Raw genomic sequence first — 20,031 nt, forward strand, 5'->3', positions numbered from 1 at the left:
TGCATTTTCTCATTTCATTCTTTTTTATTTTATTTTGTCTTTTTAGGGCTGCACTCATGGCATATAGAGGTTCCCAGGCTAGGGGCTGAATAGGAGCTATAGTGCCAGCCTACACCACAGACACAGCAGCACCAGATAGGAGCCGCATCTGTGACCTACACCACAGCTCACAGCAATGCTGGGCCCTTAACCCACTGAGCGAGGCCAGGATAGAACCTGCATCCTCATGGATGCTAGTCAGATTCGTTTCCACTGAGCCAAATGGGAACCCCTCACATTTCATTCTTAAGTGGCATTTTAGTTGATGTTCTTCCTCTTTGTCATTTATTTCCCTCATATTTTCTTCATTCCTGATAATGATATGAGTTCTGTATGTACAGATGAATTTATTTTTATCAAAATAATTTATGCATTGTTTTCAGAATTTAATATATACATATAACATTTAATATGTAATATATATATATGTGATTTATCTTAGCTCTTCTTCACTATTTGTTTTAGACTCTCTCTTTTCTTTTCTTTCCTTCCTTCTTTTCTTTCATTTCTTTTAAAAACTGGTTTCCTAACTGTATTGTTAATACCTTTTTTTTTTTTGGTGAAAGTGATGATAAAGATAGCAATATTCCCACACTTGCACTTTCCCAAGAATTTTTCTATATAGATCAGATTTAAGTTCAGAATAGCTCTCAGTATGCACTGCTTCCTCATCCTTTAGAGACTTAAAAATCAGTACAATTAATGAAGAATATTTCATGTAGTCTGTTTCTATCTAGAAAAGATTGCTAGAGCACACCAGACATAATTAGCCTTTTTGGTTTCTATCATGCCTTCTTCTGCACCAGGTTTTTTTTTTGTCTTTTGTCTTTTTAGGGCTGCACCCATAGCATGTGGAGGTTCCCAGGCTAGGAGTCCAATTAGAGCTGTAGCCGCCAGCCTATGCCAGAGCCACAGCAATGAGGGATCTGAGCCGTGTCTGCAACCTACACCACAGCCCACGGCAACACTGGATCCCCAACCCACTGAGCGAGGCCAGGGATGGAACCTGCAACCTCATGGTTCCAAGAAAGATTTGTTTCTGCTGCACCACGATGGGAACTCCTGCACCAGTTTTTAATGTAAGTGCAAATGACAAATATGACCAGCAAGTTCTGCCTGTATAAGAGACTCCAACTTGCTTCAGTTGCTCTCCTGTGAGCAGTGACTTCCAAGTAGGTGATGTCCAAGTTTATCTAGAGGTGGAGGCATTTTAACCTAGTCTTCACCTTCACCTCCAGCACCTATACCTTCCACTTATTTGGGAGCATACTTTCTGAATAAGTTATATTCTCCCACTTTCCTAGACATAAATTCAATTCTTCCTACTTTCCACAATACATGTAATGTCTTAACTTCCATTTTGTACTATACTTACAAAACCTTAATCATGAGGGTATTTTCCTCCACTCAAAGATTTCTGGCTAAAATAAAAAAAGACAATATAATTTTTGAAAAGCTGTGGGACAACTGTCATATATTGCTGACGGAGATGGCAATTGGTACACCTCTGGAAAATTTTTTATAGTTTTTTAGATAAAGTAATGCATGCATCTACACTATGGTTCACTCCTAGGAACTTAATGAGGAAAAATGAAAATGTCCACACAGTGTTAGAAAAGAATGTTTATTTCAACCTAATATATAATGGTCCTGAGTTTGAAACAATTCAAATGCTCTTCAACAAGGAAGTAGCCAAACACATTTTGGTATATTCATAAGATAGACTACTGCTCAATAATAAACAAAATACTGATATTCACAACTACATAGGGGAACATTAAAAATTTGTTAAAAAAACAGACACAAAAAAGTACATTATGCTTGATTCCATTTTTATGAGATCCAGATACTACAAGAAATTATCTATGATGATAGAAATCAGGTATTTGTTACAATGGTAGAGGCTGACCAGAAAGGGACATAAAAAAATTTCCAAAGAGTTGGAATTATTCCATATTTTATTATGAATTGGTAGTTACATAAGGTTGGATTGTTACAGCTAATCGAACTGAGGATGTGTGAATTTTGCAGTATGTTCACTATACCAATTATATATGTCTACATAGAGTTATATTCATATCTTATTCATATAAGATATCCAGAATTAGACTGATTAATGTTCAGCAAAAATGATGTTATCTTCAAGCTTTTGTTCATGTTCTTTGCTCTCTTAGCAATGTTTGTTCATCCGTTGCCTGAATAGCTCCGATTCATTCTGCTTGTTTGAACATGAAGTTCTTCTCAGGAGACTTTTTTCTTTCTTTCTTTCTTTCTTTTTTTTTTTTTTTTAAGGGTGGCACCCACAACATATGCAGGTTCTCAGGCTAGGAGTCGAGTCATAGCTGTAGCTGCTGGCCTATGCCACAGACACAGCAATGCCAGATCCGAGCTGCGTCTATGACCTACACCACAGATCACGGCAACACCGGATCCTTAACCCACTGAGAGAGGCCAGGGATCAAACTTGCATTCTCATGGATCCTAGTCCGGTTCGTTTCCACTGCACCATGACAGGAATTCCATCAGAAGACTTTTTGACCACTGATCATTCTAGGTTCTTTCTCTAGGTTCCCTCCGATGCTTCTGTCAAAGCACATATCATCCCACCTTAAGATAATCACACTAGTTCTAATTAGCTGTAACTGGTCAGGATTTATAAGGCATAGGTTTTGCTTTGTTGTATTTTAAGTCTGAAAATGGTCACACAATAAATGTTCAGGAATTTTTTAATGATTGAATAAATAAATTCTAAGATCAGTGTTAGAGCCCATTAACTTAAATCTTGAAGTTAATTTTTTTAAGTTTTTATTTTATTTTATTTTTGGCCACCCTGTGGTATATGGAGTTCCTGGGCCAGAGATCAGACCCAAGCCACAGTTGTAACCTACGCTGCAGCTGAAGCCTGATCCTTTACCCACTGTGCAGAGCTGGGGATTGAACCTGTGTCCTTGTGCTCCAGAGATGCTGCCAATCCCATTGTGTCACAGCAGGAACTCCTTGAATTTACATTTTTAACAAGTATTCCTAAGTGTGATTAATGCAGTCAATGTTTCTGATGCACACTGAGAAACTGCTTTAGCATGAGTATTCCTGGAGAAATTCAGTGTGTGTTTTTTAAGTCCATAGTATTTTAAATCTTATTGTATTTCATAATAAGTTCATCTACTTTTTCCCTTGATATCCCATCATCATGTCCTTAATCACATAAAACCAGTGGTATACAGGGAGACCACATCATCCAAATTGGGATATATTTGACTTTAAGGGGATATTTCAATCACATAAGGATAGGAATAAACCCAAAAACAAAAACAAACAAACAAACAAACAAACAAAAAAAACAGGGGCACAATTTTATTCCATTTATGGAGAAGTAGGACACAGAATTTTCAGGTAAGAAGTAATATAGTAAGGATTTTTTTTTTCTGTTTTCCAGATTTATCTTATGCATGGACTTTCAATGATAACCCCTTATATGTCCAAGAGGACAAGAGGAGATTTGTATCACAAGAGACAGGAAACTTGTACATTGCCAAAGTGGAACCATCGGATGTTGGCAACTACACCTGCTTCATAACCAATAAGGAAGCCCAGAGGAGTGTTCAAGGACCGCCCACTCCATTAGTTCAGCGCACTGATGGTAAGATGATGAGTTATCTTGTGAATATACTTTGCTTCTCTTAAAGCCTGGGGAGGTCTATAAAGCTTTCTGCTTTCCTCTGGTTCAGTGGAGCCATATCAACTTTGAGTTGAGGGGTAATTCACATATATGATGAAAATCAGATATTATAAAAATAATAAGAAAATTATATAATTTACCTATATGGTATAGTATACATGCTTCCAGGTCTACTGTGCCTTTTCTTCTCTGCCATTAGAATATTCTTCATAAGAAGTATTTTGTAAAAAAAAAAGTTTGTTTGGGAGAGTAGGCATGTATTTTGCACGTGTGGGTGCTGCAAACTTATTATTCTAATTAATATACTTTCAATGAATATATGATACAGCTTCTTTTTAACGCCCCTATCTTTTCCACATTTGTATCTTTTGCTCACCCTTTACTTTTCTGGTTGGCAAAACATATAAACAATTTACATCCAAGGAAAGAAAATCCAGTTAACATTAATTTTGAACATTCCAAAGAAAAATGAAAAACAAGATTCATACTAATTATATTCCTCCAAGGGACATAATTCAGATTGGTCTCTGATGAATTCTGTAGTTTAGTCAAGTCATAGCTGGTACCAAATTTAGAGAGCTAGAAAACCTAAGGAAGTCAATGAAGTAGAAAAATCCTCTAGTTGATTCTTTAATTAAATATTCACAGTGGGAAATGTAAGGATGGAAAACCTGCTACTGCATTTTATGATAAGATTCTGGACTTGAAATGTAAAACTTCATAGTTTTTCTCCTCTCTAAGGAGTTTAAGAAAAGCAGGAATATAATGCTAATGATAGCTAATAGAATTTGAGTAAATAGCTCTATACAGGGAATTATGACAGTTTTATAATCACTAACCATTCAAATATATTTGCATAGTCTTAATTCAGAGCTCAGCAACTATTAGATTTACTTCTAAGTCTTACTGCTCCCCTTTAGTGAGTACTCTGCTCATGACTGGAGGAGATCATAAGTCAATAATATGCATAGAAACTCCACCATATTTTCCTTTTTTCCTATCTACTTTTAGTTTCTGCACCATCTCTTCTTAATTTCTTCATTCTTTCCTCTCCTCCATTCTTTTCAACACATTAATGGTAAAAAGAGACCATAAGCATCATACATAATTAAAAAGACAAATCTCTTCTAAAAGTAGATACTCAAGAAATATCAGATTCCAAAGAAATAGAAAACACAACATTTACCAATTTATTTGAATGAAATAGTACTCTCTACATGCTCAACCACAGCCTCTTTGAATGTTTGGAATGATGAAGGTCTTAAAAACGAGATATTCTTATTTTATATATATTTTAAAAGTTTCATCTTTTGTGCAATTGTAGTGGCCACCAATAAATCATGTACTTTAGGAATATATTCTTCTGGTGTTTGCTATTTAAGTTTTAAAAAAATAAAAATTTTTGAAGAATCTCAATTGATGGTTGATTAAATTAATTAAGTTAATAGGATGGCATACTTGTTCCAATTTCTCTGGAGATAGCATATTTAAAATACCTTAGAGTATTGCTTTATTCTTATCTATATGCATAATTCCTTTTGAAATTTTTAAAATTATAAAAACAGAAATATTTTTATAAATGTACACAAACTCATTTAGAGTAAAACCCTAATGGACTGACATAAGAATAACTGTCTTTATTTATGCCAAATAGTTGCTTCATAGGTTTTTTGCAAAAGTACTGATATTGTGGATTAAGAAGTTCTTCATCAGACCTCCTCTACAATGCTAGCTGAAAACTTCCTTATTCCAAAATAGATCTGGCCCAGAAGTTCTATGAAAGAGAAATAGATCTAAGAAATCTCTAGAGAAGATAACTTGCTTGATAACTCAGAAGCATTTTAAAATCTGGTATATATGGTTCTTAATGGGAAACACTAATTCTTCATAAGATGCTGTTGCAGAACATCAGGAAATTCTGAATGCCTCTATTCTGTTTGATGTTTCTTAAGCACCTCTTTTTGAGGGGACAGAGTAATGTAGTAACACCTTAGTTAGCATCATGAAGTTTCCTTACTTCCCTGTCACTCATTAAAGTATAGAAAAGTAATGTTAATTGAAGGACAGAATAATCAGATTTTGGTATATAAAGCATTTACTACATAGAAGCCTTATATTCTCTAGAAATGCTGCTAGCTCTTTTTGGTATTTAACAGGTGTCATGGGGGAATATGAACCAAAGATTGAAGTACGTTTTCCTGAAACTATACAAGCTGCAAAGGATTCATCTGTAAAACTGGAATGCTTTGCCCTTGGAAAGTAAGGTTGTTTTTTTTTTTTTTTTTGTAGTTTGTTTGTTCTGCTTTTTTTCCCTCCTGGTTGTTTTAATTAAAACAAACATTTTGGTATTCAAACGTTGCTTTAAGGGAAATTAGCAAGCAGTTTTCATATGCTGGGCAAAAGTGGAACTTTCTGATTGGACTTTAAACAAACATACTTAGTACTCTGAAAATGATTGGGGCAGCAATTCCCCCCTAAATTTGCTGATATTTATTCAGCATTATGAATCTCATGGAGACAGCACATTGCCAAGGAATAAAAGAGCTTATATAAGATAGTGAGCAGGCCACTAAACTTTTGACATATTCCTTTACTCCATCTCATCCTACATCCATAAATATATTGCCTGGGGTGACTCCTTGCTTAATTAATCAGTGCTTCTTGTAAATGAAAAACCTGCATTGCAAGTTTCAAAAATAAGGCTAATTAAAGGCCATTGTTCATAGCAGATAATTAGAATTGAGCCAAATCTGACCTGGTAGGCGAGGTATTTTATTTTACTCCAATAAGTATTTATCAGCAATAGGTTTGGAAAGCTTTGAAGCTGGCCAAATATTTGCATTTTCTGCATAGAATACTCAGAATATCTCTTTGCTTTTTGGCAATATTAAAATTTCATTTTTAGGCCTCTAAACACCATTAACCATAAAAAAATAGATTGATAATTAGACCAGGTTTGCCATTTTTAAATATTGATATACATATGAATTACCTTGGGCATTATTCAATTGTGATTCTATAGATCTGGGGTGATGTCTGTTTCCTCCATTTCTAGCAAGTTCCCAGGTAATAATGATTTCTTCTTGTCTAATAGACAAGAGACTTGATTTTCACTACCATCATCGAGTGCTTGCCTATAAATCCAGAATCTATTCTGAATGTGGGTATCATTTAGAAACTGATTTACGTTCAAAACTATGGATAATATCCTTAAAACTCTCCATCTTGTTAGTAAGTAAAAATACTAAACAATCCAAATAATGCTGGTTACTAAATCTTTTAGGCTCCTTTCTGTATGTGAAATCATATAGACCTTTAAATTAAATTTCTCAGGTTACCCATTTTTCATATATTGAGATCATATTTTATTTTTAAACAATAACTGACCCATAGTACTTGTCCAATAGATAATTATTGGTTTATTAAATTATTTTTAAGAAAATGACAAATGTAAGTTTTTTGCCTGCCTTTTAAAATATGATGAACTTTCACCATTTAAAAGCTTTCTCAAAAATTAAAGTATACAAAGAAATTAGATGTTTGTCAGTGACATGCTTTTGGAATTAGCTGATTTATTTAAAAAGAAAACCAATGAAAGATAGTATCTGAAAAAAATATTCATAGTTTATTCTATCATATTTGGCATCAGGAAGTAAGAGTATTTATTTAAATTACAGGACTCCATATTAGAATAAACTCTGAATATTCTTTTCAGATACTATCTTTCACATTGTATTTTGCTGACAAACATTTAATTTAGTAAGAAGAGGGCCATTCAGAATTAGCCCTGCCTGATTTTAAGTTCCAAACTTAGAATCATTTAAATAAATGGTTAAGATAACTGCTCTTAAAGGCAGAGGAGGCAGATTCAATTCCCAATTTTCTCAAGAACTGTCTGACCAATAGCACACATGTTTCTTCTATGACTTTCCATATTCTCATCCAAATGAGGTTATTATGATACCTGCCTCCTGTGTTTGTTTTGAGGACTAGAGAGTATAAATACATGTAAAAACATAGCAATTCTCATGTATATTTGTACCAAAAAAACCCCTAAATGTTATAAAGTATATGTTCACTGTTACATTTATACAGAAAATAACTATTGCACATGAAATAAAATTAAGAAAAATGGGAAAATATGATAATTACTTAATTGCACTTCATAGAATATTGTCAAGGATATAATCAATTTAATATAATCTATCCATAATATTTTATTTGAAAAAATTTATTAAATGAAATATTGTGTAAATTAAAGTCATTAATATGGAACTGAAATTCCTAGGGGTTAAAATGGAAAGCCCAAAGCATCCTACAGGGTCAAAGTAATAGTGTTAAAATGCCGTATATAAGAAGCATATATTTTGTGTAATTGATCTATAGATAGTTTTCATTTTTCCATATGATATGAATGTACATGAAAATGCTTTGTACGTTTTGGACAATATTTTACAAATGTGAGCTATTAACAATAAACGTTTCATATGTGCTCACCAATAGTTTTCAGAAAACAGGTCGTATTTGATTGAAACATTGCAAACATATTGAAGAAGCTTTTTAATTTATTATAAAATTTGACATTCACCAAAAACTGTACTGACTTTTCTAATTTGGCAACATTAACAAACATAAAAAAGCATTTTCTAGAAAATTAACAAAATCAAACTTATTGCTTTTTAAATTATAAATCTCCATTTGAAGGTTTATTGCCAAGCATTTTACAAAATATTGAGTGATAGTTATAAATCATGTTCTCTGACATCCCTTCCTAAAAATATTGTTGTACGGCATTTTTTTTTTCTTTCCAAATGTGGGGACTGCTTTGTACAATCTGTTTAAATCTCCTTGTTCACTTTCTGAGGTGCCCTGCATGTCTCTGTAAAAAGTTTCAGAAACACAAAACTGAAAAAAGCTGATCAATTCAGTGAGGAATGAAATAAATTTTTTTTATTAATTAACACTATTCCTAAGCACTTTTGCTAACCCACTACTGACTAATATTTATGCTCTAAACTATGCATTCACTAAACTAAGGTTTGTATATTTTGGTAAATAAGGGAAAGAAGGGAGGGAGAGAGGAAAAAAATCAGTAGGTAAATAGGTGAACAGGAAAGAGCCAATGAAAAAAGAAAAAAACAGGAGTTCCTGGCATGACTCAGTGGACACAAATCCAACTAGTATCCTTGAGGATGCGGGTTTGATTCCTTGCCTTGCTCAGTGGGTCAGGGATCCTGTGTTGCCTTGATCTGTGGTATAGGTTGCAGACGCAGCTGGGATTCCAAGTTGCTATGGCTGTGGTGTGGGCTGGCAGCTACAGCTTTGATTTGACCCCTAGCCTGGAAACCTCCATGTGCTGTGGATGCGGTCCTAAAAAAGCAAATAATAATAATAATAATAAAGTCAATGCCAGATATTGTTTTTATTTAATTTTTCATTTTAGGACCTAAAACAGGTCCCCAAATACTGATTGCTTTTCATTAAATATTTGTGGAAATATTTCCTAAATATTTAGGAAATAATTCCCTTTATCCCTGAGAATATTTCTTCTCTTGCATATGTAGATTATTTTGGTTTTTATCTTGCTTATTCTCTGAGCTTCCTGGGGCTACAATTTGGTAGCTGTCATTAATTTGGAAAATTTTCAGTCATTACTACTTAAAATTTCTTCTGTTAATTTCTCTTTTTGTTCTTCTTCTGATATTCCTGGTATACAATGTATAATTGCCTCCAGTTCTGGGATATTCTGTTTTGTTTTGTTTTGTTTTGTTTTGTTTTGTTTGCTGTGGTTTTGTTTGTTTTCCATTCCTTTTTAATTTTTCTTCATATTTTAGTTTGGGAAGTTCCTATAGATCTTTCTTCTACTTCACTTACTCTTTCCTCAGTCATGTGCATTTCAGTGACAAGCCTATCAAAGTCATTTTCATATGTATTACAGCATTTTTACATCTACCATTTACTTCTGATCCTTTCTTAGAATTTCTTTTTTCTATGACATTAATCATCTATTCCTGAATGTTGTCTGCTTTTTCCATTAGAGTCTTAGCATATTAAGCTTGGTAATTATAAACGCCCACTCTGATAGTTTTAAAATATTTTCCATATGTAGTCTAGTTCTAATGCTTGCTCTGTCCATGATGGCTGTACTTTTTAATGGGCCCTTTAAATTTTTTGTCATTTTCAAAACCTAAATGTGATATAACAGGTGAAAGTAATTAATTTTACACTAGATTTTGGTATAAACTTTTATGTTTATCTGGCAAGGAATTAGGCTGTGTTTACTGTTTGTTACAGCTGTGGTATTAGAGGCTAAAACTTCCTCTACAGCTTTTGTTTTTGTTTTCCCTATTTTTTTAGGCTTTTCTATTATAGACTCTTCCTTAATTAATTCTTTTACCTGTAATCCCTTGTTATTATACAGGAGCCCTAATAATGGTAGAAAAGTCCTTGTTTGCTAATTCTATCATCTCTATAATTTATGGATCTGTTTCTGTTGACTGCTTTTTGTCCTAATAGTGTTTCCAATTTTTTTATGCTTCTTAGGTTATCCAATAATTTTGGATTGAATTAGAGACATAGTAAATGATATGTTATTGAATGTTGGATAGTGGTATATCTATATCAAGTATTGGATTTTATTGATGGGAGTTAAGTTACTGTGAATATGCCTGATCTTTCTGTGGCTTATTATTAAGCTTCCTTAGAATGGATGGAGAGTAGATGTTAGTAATAAGGCTAGTTTAATACTAAAATGCATCCCTTTATTATGCTCCAAATGTTTGCTAAATCTCCCCTCTACCTTGCTGGAATTCTACCATCTTCCAGCCTTGAACTCTGAAAATTGTTATTTGCCTACCTCTTGTGATACTCCTATATAGATCTCTAGAGCATTTTCTTTTTGTAGTCTCATCTCTTTAATATATGAATTAATTCTCCATATGCAGATGCAGTTAGCCCTCAATTCTGTAAGTGTTCTCTTTAAAAAAGTTTTAGGAGTTCCCGTCGTGGCACAGTGGTTAACGAATCCAACTAGGAACCATGAGGTTGCGGGTTCGGTCCCTGCCCTTGTTTAGTGGGTTAAAGATTCGGCGTTGCCTGAGCTGTGGTGTAGGTTGCAGATGCGGCTCGGATCCAGTGTTGCTGTGGCTCTGGTGTAGGCTGGCGGCTACAGCTCTGATTCGACCCCTAGCCTGGGAACCTCCATATGCGGCGGGAGCGGCCCAAAGAAATAGTAAAAAGACAAAAAAAAAAGTTTTAAAAAGTCCTGCTAAGGGCAACAGGAGGGTGGTATCTCTGGAGCACTGGGATGTAGGTTCTACCCGTGGCCTGGAACAGTGGGTTAAGGATCTACTGTCACCACAGCTGCAGAGTAGGCTGTAACAGTGGTCTGTGGTTCAGTTTCAATCCCTGGACAAGGAACCCTATATACTGTAGGGTGGCCAAAAATTACATAAATGAATGTTTTGAAAAATTTCAGCAAAATGGTAAAAAAAATGATATTTGGGGAATTAAATTATGGATATATTTTCCACTTAGAGTCTCTGTAATTATCAATATTTCAACAAAAAGAAGTTCATTTCACATATTAATTTGTTTTTTTAATTTTTCAATTTATTTTTTATTGTTAATTCCCCAAACACATTTTTCCCCCCACTGTACAGCATGGGGCCCCAGTTACACATACATGTATATATAATTTTTTCTCCCATTGATGTGCTGCATTGTAAGTATCTAGAAATAGTTCTCAGTGCTACACAGAAGTATCTCATTGTAAATCCATTCCAAGAGCAATAGTTTGAATCCATTAACCCCAAGCTCCCAATCCATCCCACTCCCTCCCCCTCCAGCTTTGGCAACCACAAGTCTATTCTCCAAGACCATGATTTTCTTTTCTGTGGAAAGGTTCATTTATGCCATATATTAGATTCCAGGTATAAGCGATATCATATGGTATTTCTCTTTCTCTTTCTGACTTACTTCACTCAGGATGAGAGTCTCTAGTTCCATCCATGTTGCTGCAAATGGCATTATTTTGTTCTTTTTTATGGCTGAGTAGAATTCCATTGTGTATATATACCATACTTCATAATCCAATTGTCTGTTGATGGACATTTGGGTTGTATCCATGTCTTAACTATTGTGAATAGTGCTACAATGAACATGCGGGTACATGTATCTTTTTTAAGGAGAATTTGGTCCAGATATATGCCCAAGAGTGGGATTGCTGGATCATGTGGGAGTTCTATGTATAGATTTCTAACGTACCTCCATACTGTTCTCCATAGAGGTTGTATCAGCTTACATTCCCACCAACAGTGCAGGAGGGTTTCCTTTTCTCCACATCCCCTCCAGCATTTGTTATTTGTGGACTTCTTAATGATGGCCATTCTGACTGGTGTGAGGTAGTATCTCATGGTAGTTTTGATTTGGATTTCTCTAATAATCAGGGATGTTGAGCATTTTTTCATGTGCTTGTTGGCCATCTGTATATCTTCCTTGGAAAGATGTCTATTCAGGTCTTTTGCCCATTTTTACACTTGGGTTGTCAGCTTTGTTGCTGTTGAGTTGTAGAAATTGCTTGTATATTGTAGAGATTAAGCCCTTGTCAGTTGCATCATTTGAAACTATTTTCTCCCATTCTTTTTTTTTTTTTTCTTTTTTGTCTTTTTGCCATTTCTCGAGCTGCTCCCGTGGCATATGGAGGTTCCCAGGCTAGGGGTCAAATTGGAGTTGTAGCCACCAGCCCATGCCAGAGCCACAGCAACATGGGATCCAAGCTGTGTCTGCAGCCTACACCACAGCTCAGGGCGATGCCAGATCCTTAACCCACTGAGGGAGGCCAGAGATCGAACCCGCAACCCCGTGGTTCCTAGCCACATCAGCTAACCACCGAGGCATGATGGGAACTCCTCTCCCATTCTGTATGTTGTCTTTTTGTTTTCTTCTGCTGTGCAAAAGCTTCTCAGTTTTATTAGGTCCCATGGGTTTATTTTTGCTCTTATTTCTATTGTTATGGGAGACTGACCTGAGAAAATATTCATAAGGTAGATGTCAGAGAATGTTTTGCCTATGTTCTCTTCCAGGAGTTTGATGGTATCTTATCATATATTTAAGTCTTTCAGCCATTTTGAGTTTATTTTTGTGCATGGTGTGAGGGTGTGTTCTAGTTTCATCAATTTGCATGCAACTATGCAGGTTTCCCAGCAATACTTGCTGAAAAGACTGTCTTTTCCCCATTTTATGTTCTTGCCTCCTTTGTCAAAGATTAATTGACCATAGGTGTCTGGGTTTATTTCTGGGGTCTCTTCTGTTCCATTGGTCTGTCTCTCTGTTTTGGTACTAGTACCACACTCTCTTGATGACTATGGCTTTGTAATATTGCTTGAAGTCTGGAAGAGTTATGCCCCCTGCTTGGTTTTTTTTTTCCTCAGGATTGCTTTGGCAATTCTGGGTCTTTTGTGGTTCCATATACATTTTTGGATTGTGTGTTCTAGTTATGTGAAAAATGTCATGGGTAATTTGATAGAGATCACATTGAATCTGTAGATTGCTTTGGGTAGTATAGCCATTTTGACAATATTAATTTTTGCAACCCAGGAGCATGGAATATCTTTCCTCTTCTTTATATCTTCTTTAATTTCCTTGATTAATATTTTATAGTTCTTGGGATATAAGTCCTTTACCTTCTTGGTCAGGTGTATTCCCAGGTATTGGATTTTTTAGGGTGCAGTTTAAAAAGTATTATATTTTTGTATTCCTTTTCTAATATTTCATTGTTAGTATACAGAAATGCAACTGATATCTGAATGTTAATCATATCTTGCTACTTTGCTGAATTTGTTGATCAGTGCAAGTAGTTTTTGGGTTGAGTCCTTAGGATTTTCAATGTATAGTATCATGTCCCCTGCATACAGTGACAGTTTTATTTCTTCTCTTCTTATTTGGATGCCTTTTATTTCTTTTGTTTGTCTGATTGCTGTGGCTAGGACTTCCAATACTATGTTGAATAGCAGTGGTGAGAGTGGGCATCCTTGTCTTGTTCCAGATTTTAGTGGGAAGGCTTTCAATTTTTCTCCATTGAGTATTATATTTGCTGTTGGGTTTGTCATCAATGGCTTTGATTATGTTAAGGTATGTTCCCTCTATACCCACTTTGGTGAGAGTTTTTGTCATGAATCGATGTTGGACTTTGTCAAATGTTTTCTCTGCATCTATGGAGATGATCATGTGGTTTCTGACTTTTCTTTTGTTAATGTGTTGTGTGACATTGATTGATTTGCGTATGTTGAACCATCCTTGTGAACCTGGGATGAACCCTACCTGGTCATGGCGTACAGTCTTTTTGATATGTTGTTGAATTCAATTAGCTAAAATTTTGTGGAGAATTTTTGCATCTATATTCATCAAAGATATTGGCCTATAGTTTTCTTTTTTGGTGGTATCTTTGGTTTTGGAATTAGGTTGATGTGGGCATCATACAATGTCTTTGGGAGTGTTCCTTCTTCTTCAACCTTTTGAAAAAGTTTAAGGAGAATGGGGATAAGTTCCTTTTTATATGTTTGGCAGAATTCACCTGTGAAGCCATCTGGTCCTGGACTTTTATTTGTAGGGAGTGTTTTTATGACGTATTCAATTTCATTTACAGTGATTGGTCTGTTCAGTTGGTCTATTTCTTCTTGATTCAGTTTTGGCAGGTTGTAAGTCTCTAGAAATTTGTCCATTTCTTCCATATTGTCAAATTTGATGGCATATAATTGTTCATAGTATTCTCTCATGGTTTTTTGTATTTCTGCAGTATCTGTTGTGACTTCTTTTTCATTTCTTATTTAATTTATTTGGGTTCTTTCTTTCCTCTTCTTAGGGAGTCTAGCCAGAGGTTTGTCAATTTTGTTTACCTTTTCAAAGAACCAGCTCTTGGTTTTATTAATTTTTTCTACTGTTTTTTGAATCTCTATTTTATTGATTCCCTCTTTGATCTTTATGATTTCCTTCCTTCTACTGACTTTAGGTTTTTTTTTGTTCTTTTTCTAATTCATTTAGGTGGGGAGTTAAATTCTCAATTTGAGATATTTCTTCTTTTTTGAGGAAGGCCAGTATTGCTATGAACCTCCCTCTGAGCACTGCTTTTGCATCATCCCATAGATTTTGAGTGGATGTGTCTTCATTATCACTTGTTTCTAGGTATTTTTTAATTTCTTCCTTGATTTTCTCATTGACCCATTGGTTTTTTAATAGCATGTTGTGTAGTCTCCATGTAATAGGTTTTTTTCTCATTACTTTTCCTGTGGTTGATTTCTAGTTTCATGCCATTGTGGTCAGAGAAGATACTTGAGATAATTTCCATACTCTTAAATTCATTGAGGTTTGCTTTGTGCCCCAGTATGTGATCAATTCTTGAGAATGTCCTATGGGCACTTGAGAAGAATGTGTATTCTGATTTTTTTTGGATATAATGTCCTGAAAATGTCAATTAAGTCTAACTTTTCTATAGTTTCCTTTAGGATGTCTGTTGCTTTATTGGTTTTCTGTGTAGAGGACCTGTCCATTGATGTGATTGCTATGTTCAAGTCTCCTACTATGATTGTATTCCCATCAATTTCTCCTTTTAAGTCTGTTAATATTTGTTGTATATATCTGGGTGCTCCTATATTAGGGGCATGTATATTGATGATTCTTGAATGGATCCTTTTACCATTAAATAGTGTCCTTCTTTGACTTTCTTTATGGCCTTAATTTTAAAGTCTATTTTGTCTGATATGAGTGTTGCAAATCCTGCTTTCCTGTCTTGTTCATTGGCATGAAATATCTTTTCCCACCTCATCACTTTAAATCTATATGTGTCCTTTCCTCTAAGGTGAGTTTCTTGCAGAGCACATTGAAGGTTTTTGCTTTTTTATCCAATCTGCCACTCTGTGTCTTTTGATTGGAGCATTCAGTCCATAGATATTTAAGGTAATTATTGATAAATATGCATTTAATGCTATTTTCAACTTTGTTTTCCAGTTGATTCTATGATTTTCCATTCTTCCTTTCTTTTTTTGGTTGGATGGTCGCCAATTATTTTCTGCTTAAGCACTTTTCCTTTCATTTTTTGTGAATGTAATGTTTGGTTTTGATTTGTGCTTGCCCTTTTTTTTTAAGTATGTTAACCACTTCCTATAGTTGTGTGTTTTAGCCTGAGAGTCCTGTAGGTTCAAGCACTTACCCTAATAAAATTAAATAAAATTAAAATAATTAAAAAAAGAAAAGAAAATAGAAAAAAAGAAAAAAAAGAACTTGTTTATTTTCTTATTTCTCTTGCATACATTTTATGATTTTGACATCTTTTTTTAAATTTTATTTTAAACATCTTCATGATTAGATCTGTATGCTGGCTTATTTAAGTGACTGCTTTCCAATGTGGTTTACTCCATCCTAGTTCTTCCTCTTTTTTTTTTTTAATTTAGAGAAGCCCCTTCAGTATTTCTTTTAGATTTTTTTTTTTTTTTTTTTTTTTTTTTTTTTTTTTAGCTATTTCTTGGGCCGCTCCTGCGGCATATGGAGGTTCCCAGGCCAGGGGTCGAATCAGAGCTGTAGCCACTGGCCTATGCCAGAGCCGCAGCAACACAGGATCCGAGCCGTGTCTGCAACCTACACCACAGCTCACGGCAATGCCGGATCGTTAACCCACTGAGCAAGGGCAGGGACGGAACCCACAACCTCATGGTTCCTAGTCGGATTCGTTAACCACTGCGCCATGACAGGAACTCTCTACATTGGGTTTTGTATTGCTCTATTCTTTTAGCTTTTGTCTGTTGGAGAAATTTTTCATTTCCCCTTCTATTTTAAATGATATTCTTGCTGGGTAGAATATTCTAGGTTGCAAATTTATTCCTTTCAGAGCTTTAACTATCTCTTGCCATTCCCTCCTGGCCTGTAGAGTTTCTGTAGAGAAATCACCTGATAGCCTTATGGGGGTTCCCTTATAAGTGACACTTTGCTTTTCTCTTGCTGCCTTTAGGATCCTCTCTTTATCATTAACTTTCGTCATTTTTATTATAATATGTCTTGATGTGGGTCTATTTGGGTTCAACTTTTTGGGGGCCCTCTGTGCTTCCTGTATCTTGAAATCAGTATCCTTTAGATTTGGAAAGTTTCCAGCAATAATTACTTCAAATATATTTTCAATCCCCTTTTCTTTTTCTTCTCTTGGAACTCCTATTATGTGTAGATTGGTCTGCTTTATATTATCCCATAGGCCTCTTACATTGCTTTCATGTTTTTTTTCATTTGGTTTTCTGCCTGCCATCCTGTTTGGGTGATTTCCATTATTCTAGCTGCCACATCACTAATTTGTTCCTCTGCTTTATTCATTCTGGTTTTTACGGCCCTTAGCTCAGTCTGTATATCTGCAAATGAATTTTCTAGTTTTTCTTGGCTCCTCCTCATATTTTCTAGTTCCTTTCTGAGGACTATGCATTACTGTTCATATCTTCCCTTAATTCCTTCAGTATTTTCATTATCTCCCTCTCGAACTCCAAGTCTGTCAGACTGCAGAGGTCTGTTTCATTGTTGACTGCTTTAGGTGAGTTCTCCTGTTGCTTTAACTGGGAATGGTTTATGATCTTCTTCATCTTGCTTGTGTTTTTCTTTTTCATGGTGGAGGTCATCTCCCTGTGGCTGGGCAGGGTTTGCCTTGGTGCTACTGCGGAGTACTTCCTGAGGTTGAGTGGTGTTGGTCTGCCTGCTTTGAGGCAGAGGGGCATTTCCCAAGGGTGGGTGGGGCTAGCTATGTCACTCTGTGGCAGAGGGTGCTTCCTGAGGGTGGGCAGGGCTAGCAGGGTCACTCTGTGGCAAAGGAGCACTTCCTGAGGGCAGGAAGTGCTGGCCAGCTTGCTCTGCTGGAGTGGGGTGGTTCCCAAGGGCAGGTGGGGCTAGCTGGCTCACTCCAAGGCAAAGGAGCACTTCCTGAGTGTGGGCATACTGGCAGATGCATACCACAGTGGAGGTGCACTTCCCTTGGCTGGGCAGGGCTTGCCCTGGTACTCCTGGGCTGTGCAGCTCTTCCTGAGGGAGGGTGGTGCTGGGTGGCTAGCTCTGCAGGAGTGGAGCACTTCCCCAGGGCAGGCAGGCCTATCCAGCTCACTCTGAGGCAAAGGAGCACTTCTTGAGAGCAGGTAGGACTGGCAGGTGCAGGCCCTACTCTTCTGCCATCTTGCCTCCTCTGTCTAATTTTTTAAATTGTTTAAAATCTGTTTAAAATACAAGTTATTTTTGAATGAAAAGAAGAAAGTATTTCCAAAATCAATCAGGGCCAAGCAAGAGCACAGACCCATTGATTTTTATGTGATAATGGCAATATCTACTATTTATAAAAATCTGGGGTAGATGATTAGGAAGAGCACAGAAAACATACCAACTAGTCTAGAAGGCTGCTGCAGTAACATGGCTAGAGAGTTTAGACAGTTAGGTCTATGGATGTCTGGTTAGAGTGTTTACTCGTAGACTCTAACCATCTCAAACCGTCCTGGGCTAATGTGAGTACAGAATAATTAAGACAAAACTTGAGATACCTCCTTGAACTTTAATTGCTATGATTTTGGGGATATGTAACTCACTTTATATGTTGCAGTTTCAGAGCTGACATTATCACAGCTTTCAACTCTCGGCTTTGTCTCATTTGTTTAACATGGCAGACTCTTAATTATCTAAGCTGCAAATTAATTGTATTGTGAAATACCCTGAGAGACTCCTTGGATAGGTGCTATGCCAATGTAGTATGATTGACAGATCTGTGTCTCTCCTTTCAAGAAACTATAGGCCTTTATTCTTAGTAAAGAAATTAAACTGATATTCCTCATAACTCTTCTATGACTCTTGTAAACAACCAAACATACTTTCTTTTCTTTTCCTTTTTTTTTTTAATCTTAATTTAGTAAATTTGCTGTCAGTGTTTGGAACACAAATAAAATTAGGAGCTATGTTGAATAGCCCTGTGTGTTCTGTAGCCTTCACACAAAGGACTCTAGTTATGTATATATGTACATATTATTTATTTTTTTTCTAATTTATGAAGGAAAATATAACCCAGCTTGGCTATTAATGCCAAGTGGTAAATTTGAAATCTCACCAAGATGTTTTTATCTTTTCCAGAACTTTCAGATTACAGAGCAGCTATTTGATGTCTGCTTTTCTTCTTACACATATGGGCATCACTGCAGATCATACCACAAAATGATTGCTCAGGTCACTAAGGAAAACAGTAATATTTTAAAATCAAACTAGGTGCATTCATATTTTTCAGTCTATTAGCAATTTCTTTTTTCTTTTTTTAAAGAGAGATATCCTAAAAATTTCCTATTTGAAAGTCTAGTAAGTAATTTAGGTTTTTATTTTCCTTGTTGAGTTAAATGGATAGAGAGCAGAATACTTTCCAAAGTGTATCTTGTCCCAAGCGACCCACATTGTATATTGAAACCTACTCTTTAGGTTCTTGCTAACTGCTTTGGGTTTTGTCATGATTTAATATTGCTTGGGATAAAATAATATGGTAAACTCAATGCAAATCTTATAACTAACAAATCTTCAAGCCAGTCTTTGAGAGATTAAAAGATATTACCATCTACAAACACACATGTGCCCACATGCTCACTCTAGGACTGAAAGATTTATCAGTGGATTCACTCATATTTCAAGGCAACACTGTGTTCTTGAAAAAGTATAGACTTTGAATTCAGAGATAAGCATTTACATTTTTAGTTCCCCTGTCAAATGGCTGGGCTACTATCATCAGTTTTATCTGTAAAACAAAAGCAAAAACTAGATAGATAAATTGATGGATAGACAGAGACACAGGTAGGTAGGTAGATAGATGAGAGATGGACAATAGAGAGAATAAGATTGTTGCAAGGACTGAAAATTAAACTTCCCTACTTACCTACCAGAGTCTCTAGCTTATCATAGGTAATCAAAGTGTTGTAACAATTTTATTAATTGTATTAATTATGATAATTATCAGTGCTACTTTGCATGAGAAGGTAAAAAGGAATACACAGGAGAGAGAGAATAGATCTCCGCACTAAATTTCATGCTAACACAATCCTCAAGGACTTGCTCAGAACAGTGATGAATTTACCATTTCAAAGAACTGTATTTCATCTTTATAAGGATTATTGACATCCCCTTATTCATTCATTTAGTAAATTGAGCTCCTATATTTATTTAGAATATATACATTGAATACCTCATTCAATGACTGATGCCTTTATTCCTTCTTTTATTCAGAAGGATTTCCCCAAGCAGCAGAGGCTTAACTAGGTCCTGGGGAAAGAAAG

The 20,031-nt window shown here is 35.5% G+C and overlaps 1 protein-coding gene across 6 annotated transcripts in view; it reads left to right on the forward strand.

Moving 5' to 3' along the window:
• CNTN6 (contactin 6) overlaps positions 1 to 20,031 on the forward strand; it is a 292,494-nt gene that overhangs the window by 181,085 nt on the left and 91,378 nt on the right. For 3 of the 6 annotated variants that reach the window (XM_047754541.1, XM_047754561.1, XM_047754553.1), the window contains 2 exons: positions 3,476 to 3,679; positions 5,875 to 5,977. The exons of 1 other annotated variant lie outside the window; for it this stretch is intronic. In XM_047754541.1, coding sequence (XP_047610497.1) covers positions 3,476 to 3,679; positions 5,875 to 5,977 — 307 coding nt within the window. The remainder of the gene's footprint in view (positions 1 to 3,475; positions 3,680 to 5,874; positions 5,978 to 20,031) is intronic. 2 more of the 6 variants (XM_047754570.1, XM_047754582.1) reach the window with 1 other exon arrangement.

This window comes from Phacochoerus africanus, chromosome 1 (assembly GCF_016906955.1).
Source record: "Phacochoerus africanus isolate WHEZ1 chromosome 1, ROS_Pafr_v1, whole genome shotgun sequence".
In the NCBI taxonomy this organism is placed as follows: Eukaryota; Metazoa; Chordata; class Mammalia; order Artiodactyla; family Suidae; genus Phacochoerus; species Phacochoerus africanus.